Consider the following 18,468-nt stretch of genomic DNA (forward strand, 5'->3'; position numbering starts at 1 on the left):
ATGTTAATGAGAGAGGAGAGGTTTAGTAGAAAATAGGTCAGTTCTGCTGAGAGTAAACTTGTACAAGCAAGTCACTGCAGAGGTCAAAAGGAATATAATCAAAATTGAGGGCAGTCATGCTCTGAAGTTGTTGAACTCAGTGTTGAATCCTGAAGGCTATAAAGTATAGGAGAGAAGGATGAAAGATCTTCTATGACCAGAGATGAGGAGTTCTTACGATATCACTCTGCAGAATTGGCATAGACTCAATCTGCCAAATAGTTCTTTCTGTGCTGCAATAATTCTGACTTTCACCTGCTAATTTTACCCCCTACCACAACGTTAATATTTGCAAGATGCTGAATTCATTTTACCCTGATAACTTAGCAAATTATAGGAAAATTCAAATCTAGGTCAAATTTGGCACTTTCCCATAGCAATCTGACTGATGAGGTGTGACTTGAACAACGTATTGGAGAATAACTGGGGAATTATGGCACTGTAATCCAACAGGAATCCATTACCGTCTGAGAAGGAGTGAAGTTAAAATTGGCAGAGAAAAGAGGTCTTATGGTTTTCTGAAAGAATATGCATGAATTTGTCTAATGTATTTGTGTTTTTATACAGAAAAGACATAATGCTGATAGTGGAGTGAACAAGAAAAAAGCACAAGGTAGGAGCATGATTTGAAATTATTTATAATTTACATGTAAAACAGGAGAAAATAAATAGTCATCCAAATATATGCCATCTTTTTGAAATTGTGCAGAGTTCCTCAGTTTGACCTATGTTTGCTTTCATATGAAAATAGTTGTATTTTCTTAAAATAATCCGATCCATCAGTGTCCATGTGGGGAGAAACAGAATTTGTTTCAGATTGTGGCCTTTCATAAGAATCAAGTCACAAACTGATACAAACTCTTTCATTTTCCAATGCTACTGCCCTGCATGCATGTTTCCAACTTTTTGCTATGTTTACTTGAGAATTTCAGAACTGCGTTACGATATTTTGTTTATCTTTTCATTAAAGCTACTATCTCTCAATGTCACACTGCTTTACTGACTGAATATAGAGATGCTAGATTTTTATCCAACCTTGTACTGCTTCATTAACAGTGACCTTTGTCGGAACTTGAGGTTGGGCTGAAAATGCTCCACAACTGAGCTGAATACGTTGTCTCCAATGGCTTAAGATGGGATGACACAATATTAGGGTAAAAAATGAGGTCTGCAGATGCTGGAGATCACAGCTGCAAATGTGTTGCTGGTCAAAGCACAGCAGGTTAGGCAGCATCTCAGGAATAGAGAATTCGACGTTTCGAGCATAAGCCCTTCATCAGGTCAGGAGAAGGTTGAAGGATGATGCGACTACTTATAAAATGTGATAGGAGCTAGATAACTATTTCACTTTTGTCGAGACAACCAGAGGGTAAATACGTAGGTGCTAATGGCCACAGCAGTAGAATTGTCTTCGACCACAATCTGTAACCTTCTCATCTCACTCTACTTTTAGTGTGAAGCCCAGTGATCCACCCTTTTTCAGTAAAGAGTGCAAGCTAGGAGTAGCATCAGGATAAACATAAAAATGTATTGTTAACATAGTGAAGTTATAGCACAAGACTATTTGCATGACAAACAGCCAAAGCAAAATGTGATGGGCAGATATTTGTAAGAATAAATGGATCCAAGTCCTGCTATTGATGAACAATTAAACAATTAGCACAAATATCTTCATCCTCTACTGGAGTGTCCCGCACATCAGTGCAAAATACTGAGTTGAAGTATTTGCAATAATCTTCAGCCAGAATGCCAAGTGAACAATCTGTCTTAGCCTCTTGACATGCCCGCATCAGTGATGATTATCTTCAGCCAATTCAGTTCACTCCATGTGACATCAGGGAGCATCTGAAGACACCGGATATTGCAAAGGCTATGGGCCCTGACAACATCCTGGCAGTACTATTTGTGCTGCAGAACTATTCACACAATCAGGTAGTCTGTTTTAGTACAGCTACTACATTGGTGTCTGTCTAGCTGCATGGAAAATTGTCCGGGTATGCCCTGCTCACAAAAATAGATCAAAGTAAGTCCTGCCAGTTACTGCACCATTATCACAGATGAGAGAAAGTAGTGTTGACATTGCTACCAAGCAGCACGTTTATGTCACATAAACTTGCTCAGTTTATTATTCTTGATGGACCAGACCAAACCCCCTCAAAATATATTAAGAAGAGAGCCTTGTCACTAACTTCTCTTATTTTCAATGGCAAGTGTAAAGTGTTGATTAGATTAGATTACTTACAGTGTGGAACTGTGTTGAATTCTGGGTGCAATTCCATGCTACCAGGCTTGAAGCAAAACACACTTTATTCTTACACTGTAGTTAAAATATCTTACCTCTATTGGACATTTTAACAGAATAGTAGATTATTAACTCCTGAACAGCAACTGTCCCAATGTAATAGCATCCCATAAATACATCCTTGCAAACGCAAATTTTGTAAAATTGGTCTTACATGCAGTTCTCCAATCCAAGGAGAAAGAATATCAATAGAAAACTTTGTGTGTGTGTGTGTGTGTGAGAAAATGAGAGCTTGACCCCACCCCTTCATGCTGTTTCTGTTGTTCCAACCTTTTTCAAGAAAAGACTGGTTGGTTGGCTCAGAGCAGACAGTTCAGCTCCAAGTTTACAATACTTGCTATCAAAGGAAACATGACGGAATAAATCCTTGTTAAAGGCACATTTTGTAATCATAGAATCATAAAATTTTATTGTACAGAATATATTAAACTAGGGCCACTTGTCTCCTGAATTTTTACATCTGTGATACAAAATGGACCAGATAGCCGAACTCCAAAGGCAAAAATTGAGAGTCACTTCCTGAAAATCGAGGCAGCCTTTGACAGATTTTCTCATGAAGCTACCCTGATGAAATTGAAGTCAATGGCAATCTGCTGAGTTAGGTTTTGGGTACAGGGTGGGGAAATTGGATCTCTCAGCTGTTTGGAGGCATACCTGGCACAAAGAAAGGTGGTTGTGGTTTTTGGAGGCCAGTCATTTCTGTGCCAAGACATTGCTGCTTAATATTCTGAAGAAAGATATTTTTAATCACCCTGTTCAGATGTATTGTGAAACACATCTGGACCAGCTCAAACTTGAACCATTTAGACCAGAGGTAGGCATGTTACTACTGTACATCAAGACCCCTAATGTTTATGAGGGTAAATATTCTCTAATCCACCTGCTGAGAGATATTATTAAACACCTTTTGAAGCAGGTTTAACCTGAGCCCCGGTCTCCTGGGATTCTATCACTGCGTTACAAAAGCCCCATGATTTTCTGTGGGTAGTATCTAGTCATCTTCAACTGCTTCATCAGTGACGTCTCCATTAGGTCAGAAGTGTTGATGTTTGTTTATGGTTGCGCAATGTTCAGTACACCTCTCAACTTCCTCATAAAGACTGAAGTGAGTGCTGGATCTTTTAGTCTTGGGCTATTGAGTTACAAATAATTTGTGTGTCACATGAGTAAATGATAATTTCAAACAATGGTGAATTGGAATTGAGCCATCTCCACTTTATATTCTCTCCTTGTCATAGCCCTTTACTGAACCCTTCAGCATCCTGGGGGTTACCAATGACCTTAAACTGAACTGGACCATGCCACATAAATGTTATAAGTGCTGTGATTGCAAGTGCAAGTCAGAGTGGGGATTATCTACATCCTTGATCATTAAAGCTTAACATATATACACGATTCAAGACCAGTCTAAATTTGCCACAATAAATGCAGTTGCAACAGCCATCTCCAAGCTCAATTTCAGCCAGGACCAAGCAGCCTTCTTGATTAGAAATCTGCCTCGATGAGCAAGTGCTGAAAATGTGTTGTTGGAAAAGCGCAGCAGGTCAGACAGCATTTAAGGAGCAGGAGAATCGATGTTTCGGGCATGAGCCCTTCTTCAGGAATGAGGGGGAGGAGCTCTCTTCCTCATGCCTTCCTTGAAGAAGCTCTCTTCCTCCAACACTTTTCCAGCAACACATTTTCAGCTCTAATCTCCAGCATCTGCAGTCCTCACTTTTTCCTAGAAGATTTTAACCTACTGCGGATTCTCTTACAAGGATGCCTTCCTTGAAGAAGCTCTCTTCATCCTTCTCATTCCTGAAGAAGGGCACATGCCCGAAACGTCAATTCTCCTGCTCCTTGGATGCTGCCTGACCTGCACTTTTCCAGCAACACATTTTCAGTTCTGAAATCCAGCATCTGCAGTCCTCACTTTCTCCTAGATGAGCAAGTGTTAAGGAACAGGTTTCCTCAAGAAAAATTGGAAAAAACATTGAGTTACTCCAATGCAAATTAGATAGCACCTTTTCTGAAAGCAATTAAATAATTTGAAACATGACTTGGTGGATGTTATGCACCAAAGATTACTTAAAAGGTAGAAGCAGGAGTGGGGCACACATCCACTTAAGCAATTTTTAGAATTTTGGCTGATCATTGAGATCGATTCCATTTTCTTGCAGTCTCTTCACATACTGAGATGCCTTGTGTGCCCAAAACATCAATCGATCTTGCATGCACTCATTGATTAAGCATTGTAGAATGGGTTGGTAAATTCTCAAACCGTCTAAGGGAAGAACTTTTCTCAAATCAATTGCACTGTCTGTTTCACCTACTCCTAGACCTTACAGCTAGGGAAAACGCATTTGAGTGTTAAACACTCCAAGGATTGGTGATTGAACAATAACTTATAGGCCTAAAATTCTGGGGGTTTTCTGATGTCTTTTGTCGACTTATGTAGATCAATTATAATGACCAGTTAATACCACCAATATTATTGTAAATCATGTAGTTGTGAACATGGTAGAAGATAAACTATTTTGTTCTTGGTCTTCCTTTATTTGATCAATTTCTATGCATTGTTCCAGCTGTGATCACTGGACAACTATTAATAATGGAAACTTCAAAAGATTTTTGATTTTCTTTCCCAAAACCTCTACTGAAGACAATTATATCACTGTTACTGCCATCTCCATTAGGATTAACTGACTCAAAATTGAATTGTATTTTTTTCCCAAAGATACAGTTCAATATCCTTTGCTATTATGAAAGAAAATAAGCAACTAATGCTGTGAAATTGGCTTCAGACACTTTTTCAAGGCACTTGTGTATAAAATTCGAATTAATGTGACAAAATAATAGTCGCTACGATGCATGTCAAAAATCATTGAAATCATGTAATATGCTCAACTTATAAAGAGCTAGACATGTATTGATAATGTCATAAAATCAACAAACACATCTGCTTAAATTAAAAATATAAAAAGTGCTGTCAAAGGAGCCTTAGTGAGTTGATCCAGTGTATTTGTAAAGGGTACAATAGCTGTGTGTCAGTGATGAAGGGAATGCTTGTTGAAGGTGGTTGATATTGTGTCACTTGTGCAGGATTATTTATCCTGAACGGTGTCAAAGCCTCTTAACTGTTGTTCAAACCGCAACTATCTAGGCACATGAAGTTTATTTCCTCTAATTGCCAACTTGTGCCTTGGATATATTGGACAGACACCGGGGAGTCAGGAAGTGAATTCATCTCGATAGAATTGTCCACCACATTTACGACTGGCTGTGGCAGGACTGCTGTGCTTAGATCTGATCCATTGGTTTTGTTGTGAGATTGCCTGGCTCTGTTTGTCATTTGCTTCTTCTGCTGTTCAGCACACAATTAATCAGGTGTTGTAACTTGATCAGATTGAGGTCTGATTTTTAGCCATCCTTGATCCTGCTTGGTGTTATCTGGCATAATCTCATGCACCCTTCATCAAATCAGGGTTGATCCCTGCCCTAGTAATGGTAGAGAACATTAGAGATTGTAGTTGAATACAATTCTCCTGTTATAAATTACAGAACCTCATGGATTAATGTTTTTAGTTTGCTAGATCTGTTTGAAAGCTGCCCCAATCAGCATTGTGGCTTGCCAAATGACATAGCTGGAGGCATCCTCAGTGTAAAGGCAGGACATCATCTCCATTAAGACTGGTGTGGTCACTGTTCCCTATCCTGTCATGGACAGATGCATCTGGGACAGGTAAATTAATGAGGACAAGGTCAAGCAGGTTTTTCCCTCAAGTTGGTTCCCTCTCCACCAGTCTAACAGTTATGTATTTTAGGACTTGACCAATTCAATCAGTATTGGTGTTACCAACCACTCTGTCCATTATCAAGAGTATGTTTTCACCCTTGCTATTAATGCATCCTCTAACTGCTGTTAAACATTGAGGTGTCTGGATTCATCAATTGAGTGGGGTTAGGGTGGAGTTGATGGTTGATACTCTACAGAAGGTTTCCTTGAATATTTTGTCCTGATGCCATGGGACTTTTTGAAGTCCAGAGTCAATATTAGGGTGCCAAGGGCAGCTCCATTGCAAATATGTAGAACTGTGCTGCCACCTTTGGTGGGTCTTCTCTGCAATTCAGATGGAGGTACCCAGGGATTGTGATGGTGACATCTGGGTCATACATGTGGTCATAGAATCATACCATCGTGGTAATGTTGCTTGACTAGTCTGTGGGAGAGCTCTCCAGTTTTGTACAAACCCCCAGATGTTTGTAAGGAAATCTTTGCAAGGTCAACAGGGCTGTTTTTGGCATCATTGTTTCTGGTGTTTACGTTGATAATGGCTGGTCTGTCTCGCTTCATTCTTCTGTTCAGACATCTCAGTGGGTCTGGAGTCATATGAAGACTGGACCCGTTAAAGTGGCCTGATTTCCTTTCCTGCAGTAAACCAAATGGGTTTGCATGACAATTGACAATGATTGTATGTCCTTCATTAGACAGGCTTTAATTCTGGATCACTACTGAATTTAAATTTCACCATGTGACTTAACCACATGTCCCCAGAAAATTAACCTACAAGTTCTGCGTTGCTAGTCTAGTAATATTACCCATAGGGCATCACACTTGCGTCTGTCGTCACCTTTAAAACCTTCGGTGTCTTTTTCTGTCCTGGCTGTCATTCTGAATTTGAACTGAAGTTCTGGTTCCACCTGTGACAGAAGTTATTTAGTGCCAGTACTTTGAGACTTCAGCTGCTACCCACATCAAACAGCATCCGCCACTAGATGGAGGTGTATATAAATTTAAGATACTTGCCATAACTATTATATTACATTTTTTGGGGATATTTTGATTTATTTTGTTTTAAAGGATAACATTAATTATCAGTGAAGGCATTTAGGAATGTTCATTGTTTGAATTGAAAATTTTAACTTGGGTTTCTCAGCACTTAGAAGAAAACAAAGAATTGTTTCTTTTATATTTAGTTATTTAATTTTATTTTGAATGGTATTTCGGCTGGTAATGCACAAATATTTCAACCTGTACATTGCTTTTTCAGAGCGAATAGTAACCAAAATGGCTTTAATATTGATTCCTACTGGAGACAATCCTTCACTTAAAGTTGTTTCATTTAAAGTCATGACTTTTAGAAATGCAATCACAACTTTAAGGGAGAACTTAGTAAATAAGAATCATGTGAGGAAATGAGTGTTCACATCGATGGGAGACAAGAATGTATCCTTTGCTGAGGTTAATGTGCCATATGACTGTCCCTAGTGATAAGGAATGAGAACTTTGGAGAAGTAGTTTGAAGCGTTGCTGCAAAGAGCAAAGGAGTTGGCTTGAGGTGGTGTGTTGTGTCAGCGGCTCTGGCCCCCTAACCCTTCAGGTTTGCTCAGACATACTGTCCGTCACCACTACCCCACCCCCCCAACCCCTAAAGCCTAATTATGAGCTGCTCCACTACACACTTTTTAAGAAAATGTACACTTCATCAGCATTTCCTTTCCTTTAAATAATGCAACTCATTCTCAATAGCATGAAGAATGCCAAATATAGACTCAGTTCCTGTTCTCTGGGCTCCACATCTTAGAGATGTAACTTGTGTTGGATTGATGAATGGAACAAGAGTGAAAAATCAGAAAAGAAGTGTCATTTTATGTCAACGGTTTTTTTTCTGATCCCTAAGAAAAGTGGGATAGGTTTGGGGGTGTGGGGGTAAGAAAGACGACCAAATGGATCTGATGTTAAGATGAACTTTACTGAAAAATTGTAAAAGCACAAGTCATCTTTTTAATTAAAAAGTTGCAGCTATTCAAATGAAGTATCTTTGTTCTATATGATGGGTTATACCTTGCGTTTGACGTTTGTGCTTATCCAAATGATGGAAATTAGTGCTGCAGAATGAAGGTATTTCTCATCCAAGCATTCAGTATCCTTCTTGAGAACCATGAGGCCATGTATTGAACTGTCAAATACAGAGTAAAATTGTTCCTTTGTTCAAGAAGGCAGCAGGGATAGGCCAGCTAATTTCAGACCAGTTAGCCTGACATCAGTGGTTGTGAAATTATTGGAAAAAATTCTGAGTGACAGGATTAATCACCACTTGGAAAGGCAGGAATTAATCAGGGAAAGTCAGCATGGATTGTTGAACATCTGTTGGACGTGTTTGACAAATCTAATCGCATACTTTGAAAGGTTGACAAGAAATATTGATGAGGTTAGTGCAGTTAATATGGTTTATATGGCCCCACATAGAAGGCTGGTCCAAATTATAAGAGCTCATGAGATCCAAGACGAGTTGGCAAACTGGATGCAAAATTGGATCATGAGAGGAAGGCAAAGAATGATGGTGGAGGGTTTGTTTTTGACTGGAAGCCTGTGACCAGCAGTGTACCACAAGGAACAGTATTGGGATTGTTGCTGCTTTAATGTATGTTAATGACTTTGATGCAAATGTAGAAGATATCATTAGTAAGTTTGCTGAAAAAAACAAAAAGAATTGCTGGTGTTGATGATAGTGATGCTTGCCTTCATTAGGCAGGATGTAGAATATAGGAGCAGGGAAATATTGTTGAAATTTAAAGTACATTGGTTACATCACATATGGAATACTGTGTGCACTTCTGGTCATGGCAGTATCAGAAGGTGTGATTGCATTGGCCAGGTTGTAGAGGAGATTCACCTCAATGTTGACTTGGATGGAAACTCTGTTATCAGGAGTGATTGGTTAGGCTGGTTTTGTTTCCCTTGGAGCAGAGGAGGCTGATGGAGAATCTGATTAAGATGTACATAATTATGAGAAATTTTTCCCACAACAGACATATCTAAGACCAGTGGGCATAAGTTGTATGTGAGGAATAAGTGGTTTAGAGGGAACCTGAGGGAAATATTTTTCATCCTGGGCATTTTAGAGATATGGAATGCGTTGCCTGAGAGGGTGGTGAAGGCAGGTTCTCTTGCTACATTTAAGAAGCATCTGGATGAGCACTTAAAATGCCATGGCATTGTAGGCTATGGACTGAGTACAAGTAAGCCTGTTTAGTGTAGTTTAGTGTTTGTTGATCAGGAGTCACATGGTGGGCTGAAGGGCCTGTTGGCCATGCTGTATGACACAATGAATCTATTACCTTTATTCAGTGTGGCTTTGCATTTACCTTGGAAGAACAACAACTGGTCTTTGTCTGTAAATATACTTCATAATTGTGACAAGTATTCTGAATTAGAAGCAGTTCATGTTGCGATTCCATGTCCTTTAGGAGCAGGCTTATGACTGCTGAAACCTTGATTCACTCAAACGTTGATAGACACCTGTTAATTGAACTGGACAGAATTAGAAATGCAATTTTCCAGTATTCATTTGTTTTAATGTTTAAGAAAACAAATACTTTCACTGATGGGGACAGAACCCAACTTCTACCTGGATGATCAGAGTTTATTGCTGTCGCACAGCTATTTTTTAAAACAAAATTTCTCTCCAGTTTTGGTTATGTAGTTCTATATTACTAAATTCCAGACAATCAGAGTGAGGATACAGTCATCCAGACATTCTGAGCTGGATTTGAACCAACATCTGACATGACAAGTAGAGTCACCTTAAAGCGTGCCAACTTTAGGACTAGCAAAGACTGTAAAAGTCCATCTGGACACTCCTAGTGTCTCAGAAATAACAGTGAGTAAAAAATGAGGTCTGCAGATGCTGGAGATCACAGCTGCAAATGTGTTGCTGGTCAAAGCACAGCAGGCCAGGCAGCATCTCAGGAATAGAGAATTCGACGTTTCGAGCATAAGCCCTTCATCAGGAATAACATCCCATGATGGCAGTAATCTGCCTCTGCTTTATCCAACTCCTCTCAAATTTCAATGCCTCCCTTAGTACTCATTTTCTACCAGCCTCTGACATTTCTCTAACATTCCACCCTTTTTTTCCTCTCTCTAGGTTTGCAACAACACACTCACAAATTGTATGTTATACATTACTGTTTATTACTTTCTAATGCTGAGCAAATGCTGCAGTGTCAGAGGTTCTGTGTTTCATTTGGTAGGCGGCTCTGCAAGCTCCTGAATGGACATGTTTTAAAACGCCACAGCATGACTTGAATAAAAGCAGGGGGATTTTTTTCTCATGTCTATTCCTTGACCAATATCATAATTTTTTTTTTAGAAATGATCAACTTGTTGATTTAATTTGTTTGTGAGATTTAATTATCTTTAAATACTGCACTTAAGTGTGTGCTGTCGTCATGATTGCATTTCAAAAACACTTCCATGAATGTGAATTACCCTGGAATGTCTCGGGAGATTAAAGACACTTTATGGGATGCAAGTTTTTTTTAATTCTCCTGTTTTTCATCATTGTAAATGTTTTCTGCATCAAAAGTCACTTCCCAAAATGGAGGTGCCTAAGTCCAGCTCTCAATTTAGATGTGTTTCATCACCCTGTCATTTTTATTATATGGGAACCAGAACTGCACTAATAGGTCTGGGTAGCAATCTATATCGGTTCCTGAGATTTATACCTGTTCTCCTTTTGCTCAGTCAACTGCTGTTTCAACCCTTCATTGATGGCTTGAAATTGTATTCACCAGTTTTCTGTTCCTTAAGTTGCATTCTGCCAAATTATCACAAATTGTTTACATTGTCAATAATATGCATTGATTAGTACTTCAGTTTATTTCATTCTGTATGATTATTTTTCATTTATTTGCAGTTTTGCCCCCCAACTTTAATATCAGCTACAAATGTGGACGACTTTGCGTTTTTTTCCAAATCGCTGCTGATTTTGTAAATATCATTGTTTGCTGCACTGAATTACTGAAGCATCTCATGTATTGTTACCTCCTATCAAATGATCCTTTGTTTTATCTGTTTCAGCTGTCTTCTTTGTAATTCAGTTGAAAAGTCCTTTTATCTTTGCAATGCTTCCTAATATGAAGAATCATCTCCTCTGTGCTTTTGCAATGATATCTCTGTTGAAACAAAATAAAAGCACTCACTGCAGCCTCATTATAAGGTTTAATATCTCCCCTTAGAACTAAATTCATTGATCTTTCTGGAAAGGCATTACAGTGTAGAATTCTTTTTTTTGTTCCAAAACATTCCATTCTTATTACAACCTGTATAATTTTAGGGAAGTTTGATTATGTATTTTAGAGTTAAAAGTAAAGTTATAGAATAATATACTTAACCATATTGTGAGCTTACTGCATATTTAGCTGTTCTACTATAATCTAGATACAGTATTTCACAATTTTGATTGCAACTGGACTTCAATTGATTAGGCACAGTTAAAATTTATAAGTAGGGTAACTTCTTAATTTTTATACCATTTGTTTTTGACTTATTTCAACTTTGGTGAAGAGTCAATGCCTATATTTAATTCTATAATGTATTTTATCCGTAGTGCTGAGAAATCGTGCTTGGGAAATTGTCCACTGGGAAAAGGTATGAAATATTGTTCCATCGTAGTCAAATAAATGAAAATTCTATAAAATAAATAGGAATATTTACCTGCTGTGCAATCTGAGTGGACTATCATGCTGTTCATTTCTCTAACAAGAATACAAAATGCATTCTAAGCTGCTGAATGATGATGTGAATAATACTCACTGGAGACCTATCAAATTATTCAAAGTAAAGCAGTTGAATGATTTGGTTCAAATATGATATCCAGCTTATATTTATGTTCCTTTGATAAGTTTATGAGAACAGAATAAAGAAAAATCCAAAATCCATTCCTGCTGTCTCCTAGTTTGCCTAACCGAAAAGCATGAAACGAAAATTATACATGAAGTGAGACGAGAGAAAAAAAATTTTGAAAATTATCTGACTCCCCTTCTATTCCTGGTGTTTCTTGAGAACATGCAAAGCAGTTTACTTGACATCCGTTAAATTCTGTTTAGCTGATGAAATTACCACTACCTTAGCTAGTTTGATTACGGTAAATGAGAAATAAGTTGAACATGGCTGATGACCAAAGCAGAAAAAAATTTCTGTTGGTAGAAGGTGGGCCATAACTGCAGTTGTGTAATGGTTCTTTTATCATGTACAAATGAATGCCACTTCATTTTGTTTGTATTGAGGTGACAACGTTTTTATGTTTTAAAATTTTCCTGAGTCAGTTAGACCCTTAAAATTGAACATGATCGACTGTTTTTTTTGAGAACATAGACTTAAATTGGCCTAATCTTCCGACAGAGGATATGTTCATCTATGTTTATATGTTTGGGGCAAAAAAAGAATTGACATTGTTTCCTAATTTGTCCTCATTCCAGTTTTCCTGATTAAATTAGAAAGATGCCTGAAATAATGTTTAATGAGAGCCGTTGGATTTAAAATTTTATACAGTAAAGCAGGAAAATCTTGGATTCTGATCCTCTTAAATTATAAATGGAAAAGTGCCTTTCCAAAACTACTACACTATGCTTATATATGATCATAACAGGAATTGTCTATTTGCTTACTTATTATAGAGCAATGTGTTTTTGAAAGAATTACATGCTTATGTGGCACCACTGCATAAGTCTCTAGCTTTTTTTATTGGTGCTATTTTTAAGCTCCGTGATATTTTAAAATCTGTTTTGAGGCTGCACGTATCATTGCACCAGACTGCAAGCACAATTAAATTTTATTGATATGTCAATGGGAGAGTTCTGAAATATTTTTTGCTGTCTGTGAATTTCTGTGATCAAAAAGAATAACTCAGAATAATTCTGAATTTAATGGTTCCAGAAATTATCTGTATTTCAGGTTCTGGGGTAGGCTTTGTTTTACTTAATTTTCAAAAATATCACAAACCTCTTTCCACATTGAAATGTATATTTATAAAATTGTAGATCAGACAACGGATAGCCTGTATTTTGCAGTAAACGATGAAGAAAGTGTGTTTGTCGCTGACTCAAAGAAACCTGCTTGCAAAGATCTAGCACTTTCTATGGCATGACTTTCTCCTTTCCTGACAACCGTTTAAGTCTGGCAGCATGTCCTTTTGTGCAGCAACACTGATGTCCACAAGTGACTAAGCAACCAATCTCAGTGAAAAAAAATAAATCACTGACAGAAATCCAGGAAATTAAACACATCTAATTTTCTTAAATTTTAATTTGGATGTTGACAAATGTATGACTTTTTCATGGTGGAAGCGAAAGTAAAGCTAAGATAAAAACTTTCAAAAATGCTTTTTAAAAATGGAAATTTAAGTCTCTTAGAGAAATTTGACACCTTGTATAGGAAAACAAGCTTCTCAGGGCCAGCAAGTATGCTTAGCAGTAATTATGAAGTTAGTATGTCATTAAAACCTAGTGATACCTTGTACAAGTACTTTTCTGCAGGGCCTTTGCAATGAGGTAAGCAGTATTAGAATGAAAGTTCTTGTTAATTTGTGAATTGAAGGGAGATAATGATTCAAACAGACTATGCCATACTATGAAAGGCAACCTCTAGATTTCCATATTATTCTATGCATGTGCAAACACTCAAAGTTCATATCATTTTCAGTTGAATAATGACAGTGTGTGTCATTGCCGTGGCATGATTTGGACCATGGTAATGCATGAAATTTCATTCTTGGGATTTTGATGGGTGTTGAAGGGTGTGGTGCTGGAAAAGCATAGCCAGTCAGGCAGCATCCAAGGAGCAGGAGATTCGACATTTCCAGCATGGGTATATATGGTTTCAGTCATATATCAGTGAGAAAAGTATTTAACCTGCATGCGAAGAATAAGCACTTTTTTGTTTTTGGCCAGGGGGTAGTCCATTTGGTGGGCCAGGAGAGTTACATTTGTGGGGTCCCACATTCTTAGATTTGAATTAGCTACATTTAATGTGCATTGTAATATTGTTACTGCTTCACCTTTGAGGGAAAAAATATGCTTTCTGCCTTGCTACAGAGGATTTCATGGTACAATCAATTATAGTACTAGCTGACTGAGATAATGTAGCCTGGCTCTGACCCTCAACTCCCAGCCCAGTTAGCTGCTCAGTTTCTTCAGTCTATTCAAAAATAAATTTATTACACCAAAGACGTGACTGGGCACAGGCTTAAAATGTTGTCGGCAAAGCCAAATTGATTCAAAATTTTAATATCATGTGCCTAAAGAAAATAAAACATTTTTAAATTCAGTAAGCCCTCTTTTACTCAGTTGTTTGCTTTTCTATGATTTCATTTATAGGAATAATCTATTTGTTTTTATGCCCAAGCACTGCTTTTGTGACCTGTCTTTATAATTAACAACAAATGTAATTAATTTCAGACTGATGAACTAAGATTGTAAAAGTCTATTTCGGTGACCATTTAGCACCTTAACTTAAGCACCCCACCAGAACATTTTAAACAAAACAAATATCTCTGTTCTTATTGGTATTGTGCTCCACAACCAGCTAATTCTCTGGCCAGGCTGTTTCAGTACAGATACACTAACCGAATCTCCTGAATGGGTGGAAATCTTCAAGATATATGTTGTCTGAAAAGTATACAAATTCAATTCAGACAACCACTACCTCATCAACTTTGTAGAATTTAATAATTTGGAGAATAATTGAAGGTATAGTCAACAGTACTACCAAAAGTCACTTATTCATGCTTATTGGTGTTCACTTTGGATTACTTGGCTCCAGAATTCATAACGTCCTTGGTCCAGCAAAGACAGAAGTGATTGTTCTCAGTCGTGAGGTGAAAGTGACTATTCTTGACGTGAAGGCAATATTTGGCAGTAAAAAAGTAACATTTAAGGAGTCCTGATTAAAACTGAAAACAGTGGCATCTGGGGATTAAAAGCAAGTCTATTGGTTGCCACCACATCTTGCAAAAAAGAGAATGTTTTTGGTTTTGGTTGTTGGCAGTCAACTATCTCCTCAACAGGACATCAGTACAGAAGTTTCATAAGGTAGTGTCATAAGCTCAACTATTACTTCATTAAGGTCAGAAATACACTGTTTATTCAGTGTTCAATTCCATTTGCAACTCTTCAGATAATGAAGTGATCTGTGCTTGCACGAGCAATAGCCTACAGAACCTCATGGGTTAATGTTTTTAGCTTGCTAGATTTGTTTGAAAACTGCCCCAATCAGCATTGTGGCTTGCCACATGACATAGCTGGAAGTATCCTCCTTCATTGGGTCACAATCTTGGATGTCCCTCCTTAACAGCATTGTGAAAGTACTTCCACCATTTGGGCTGCAATGGTTCAACAACAGGCTCAACATCGCCACTTTAATGGATGATTAGAGAGGAACAGTAAATGATGTCCTTGTTATGAAACTCAGACCAGATAAATCAATTTGTTTTAAAAAAAAAACCTCTATTGATTCCCCAGTATTGTCATATTTGTTTAAGCCTTCCTTCTACAACACTAGTTATCCTCCCATGAGGGCATTAGTCCCAACTCTGTTCAGCATATCTTGAAAAGATAACCTTCTGCCCCAGTATTAATTCCAGTGCCTCATGAACCTGGTTTTCCCTGATGCACATTTCTTCAGCCTAATGTTAACCTGGAGTCCATTGCATGATGACGAGTTTGTTATTTGTACTGTGTTTACTGCAGAATTTTTATGGTTCTCCTTTTTTTTTCACTTCATTCCCAAGCTCCTGACTACCCCCCAGACCTCAGCCCCTCTGTTTGCTATGTTAGTGACTTCGTACAGCACAACCTCTGTGCATTTCCTCCTCAAAATGAACTAGTAGATTGGCAGAGAATGCATACCTACTGATTCCTTCTGGATAATTCTTTTGTTTGCATTTCTGATGTGGACAGGATTGATGTCACCTATAATTAAGTGAAATATATAGTGAATATACACTATTGATATATAGAAGGCTTTCATGATCAAGAGAAAGTAATTATGGGCCAGAAACATCAGCATAGATGAGTTGGATCAAGTGGCCAATTTCTCATGGATATACAATATAACTTAAATGAAGAAGAAAGCACCATCAAATTTTAACGTGGACAGTTCCATCATTTTAACTGTTTTTAAGGTGATTCATGTGGTATGCATTTTAAAATATTTCAGAACTCCTCTGTTAATATATCCTAGTCCCTAAAATTTATGAATAAAACTTTCATAGAACCATAATGAGATATTGTTGAACTTAATGAAATCAGTTTACTACACCATTCAAAGATACTAGTTTTAACCACTTAATAGTTTCTTTCTTGCAGGTAGAGGTTGGCGATATAGTTAAAATAAATTGCACAGAATTCATACCTGCTGATACTGTGCTACTCTCATCAAGGTAGAGATGCCTGCTGATGCTTGTGTAGAGGATGGCCCCCCTCTACCTCCTGCACTGTCCTGGTGCTGCTCCAAGAAAATGGGATCAAAGGCAAAATGGAATGAGAGCAAGCATTTCTCACTTATTGTTTAGAATGTCTCTTCCTAATAATGAATGTCAGGTTTCTGACTTTTGAGTCAGAAAGGACAATTCATATAAATAACTATGTAAAGTGGAAGTTGTACTGTACGATACATAACCACATTTTAAATTATTTTCACAATTACAATATCCTCAATAGGTTTAAACTATCATGTATTTTTCTCAGCATTGCCAAATCCTGAATTTAACATGACAACATAGTAGTGTTTAATATTAAAACTATGTTTTTGTGTGTTAGTTATGAACATCCATGGTATTCCTAGAGACTTTTGATAGGATTGTCCAAGAAATGCACGAGCTTCTGGTGATTCATCGGGCCTTGCCTGGCTCCCACATTTTATCCCTGGTGTCAGAGGGAACAGACATTCCGTATGCTGTGTGATTCCACTTTCACATCCATAATGGGAACTGAAGTATGGATGCCTGTGGGATGAAATAGATTGAAAAAGGATGTTTTGCAAAACATTTATAACTCATTAGTTACGCCTTACTGTAGCATTTTGTTCAATTCTAGGCAAACCACTTGAGAACCCATCACAAAAGCTTGAGAGAAGGTATAGAAGAGTTTTACGAGCATAATTAGTGATGAGGAACTTAGTTATATTGAGACATGAGAAAATATAAAATTAAGGCTCAACAGAGATTTAATGGGAGTCTTCAGAATTAGGAGTTTTAATGTAGTAGTTAAGGAAAGCCAAAGTGTTGATCGCCCATGAACACAGATTTTAAGTTAATTTGTTGAAAAATAAAAGGGGACAGTTTCTTAATATGTTCTTTAAAAAGTTATGATCTTAAATATTTTCTGAAAAAGAAAGTTGAAGCGGGGTTAATAATTTTTTTGAAAAATTGGAGAAATATTTGCAAAGGAAGATGTTTTGTGCTCACAAAGAAAGGAGAATAGGCCAAATTGAATCAAAGGTCTGGGACAAGCACAAAATGGCAGAATGGCCTCTTTCTGTGCCATAGGATTGGAAGCAGATTTCAGAAAAGGAGAGGAAAATCTGGTGCAGACTAAGTAAGCCCGCAAAGTGTAAAGTTTTATTATCAGTTCCTAAGCAGAAGGAGCATAAATGTTCTTTGGGAAAGTGCAGAATTTCCAGCCAGTAGGTGCTGAACTGCTCTAATATTTGCTGAGGTGCTCACCAAATCCTTGCAAGTAATATTTTCGCTCAGTGCACAGAGTCATAAACATTTACACCGCAGGAAGAGTTCATTTGGCCCATTCTGTCTGTGCCAGTCAACAAAAATCTGACTACACTAATTCTATTTTCCAGCTCTTGGCCAAAACCATAGAGCCTGTGGCAATGCAAGTGCACGTTAAATACTAATTAAATATTATGAGAGTTTCTGACTTAACTGTCCATTCAGGCAATGAGTTCCAGAGAGCCCTTTCCAAATGAAAAACCTTCTCAACTTGCCTGCTAATCTTCTACCATTTCGCTTAAATCTATGTCCCCTGATTATTGTCCCCTCTACCATTAGAAAATGTACCCTCCCATAAGATTACTTCATTTATTTAGCACCCAAAATTACTCTTGCAGTTTAAAATAGTTTTTAATTGCTCAAAAAGTGTTGCCACGATATGTCATATTTATATTATTTTGAAATAGTTTTATATTTAAGATTTCTCATTACCATTAGCTTTTTTTTTCAGAGGATCTTTTAAGGATATGGTCGTTTATACAGTCAGCTTAAACTAAATTCAGCATGAATTTTGAAAGTTTTTTTTGAAAAAGCACTACTATTTATAATGAAGAATATGGAACTCAAAAATTGAGTTTT

At 37.5% G+C, this 18,468-nt stretch overlaps 1 protein-coding gene across 4 annotated transcripts in view; it reads left to right on the plus strand.

Annotated features, from left to right (window-relative positions):
• Window positions 1-18,468, plus strand: part of atp8a1 (ATPase phospholipid transporting 8A1) — a 345,629-nt gene that overhangs the window by 78,905 nt on the left and 248,256 nt on the right. Inside the window, exons 5-7 of one of the 4 annotated variants that reach the window (XM_060824479.1) lie at window positions 607-652; window positions 11,716-11,756; window positions 16,472-16,545. The exons of 1 other annotated variant lie outside the window; for it this stretch is intronic. In XM_060824479.1, the coding sequence (XP_060680462.1) occupies window positions 607-652; window positions 11,716-11,756; window positions 16,472-16,545 (161 nt within the window). Of the gene's footprint in view, window positions 1-606; window positions 653-11,715; window positions 11,757-16,471; window positions 16,546-18,468 lie in introns of those variants that run through there. 2 more of the 4 variants (XM_060824487.1, XM_060824496.1) reach the window with 2 other exon arrangements.

The sequence above is a fragment of the Hemiscyllium ocellatum genome, chromosome 1, assembly GCF_020745735.1.
Source record: "Hemiscyllium ocellatum isolate sHemOce1 chromosome 1, sHemOce1.pat.X.cur, whole genome shotgun sequence".
Taxonomy (NCBI): Eukaryota; Metazoa; Chordata; class Chondrichthyes; order Orectolobiformes; family Hemiscylliidae; genus Hemiscyllium; species Hemiscyllium ocellatum.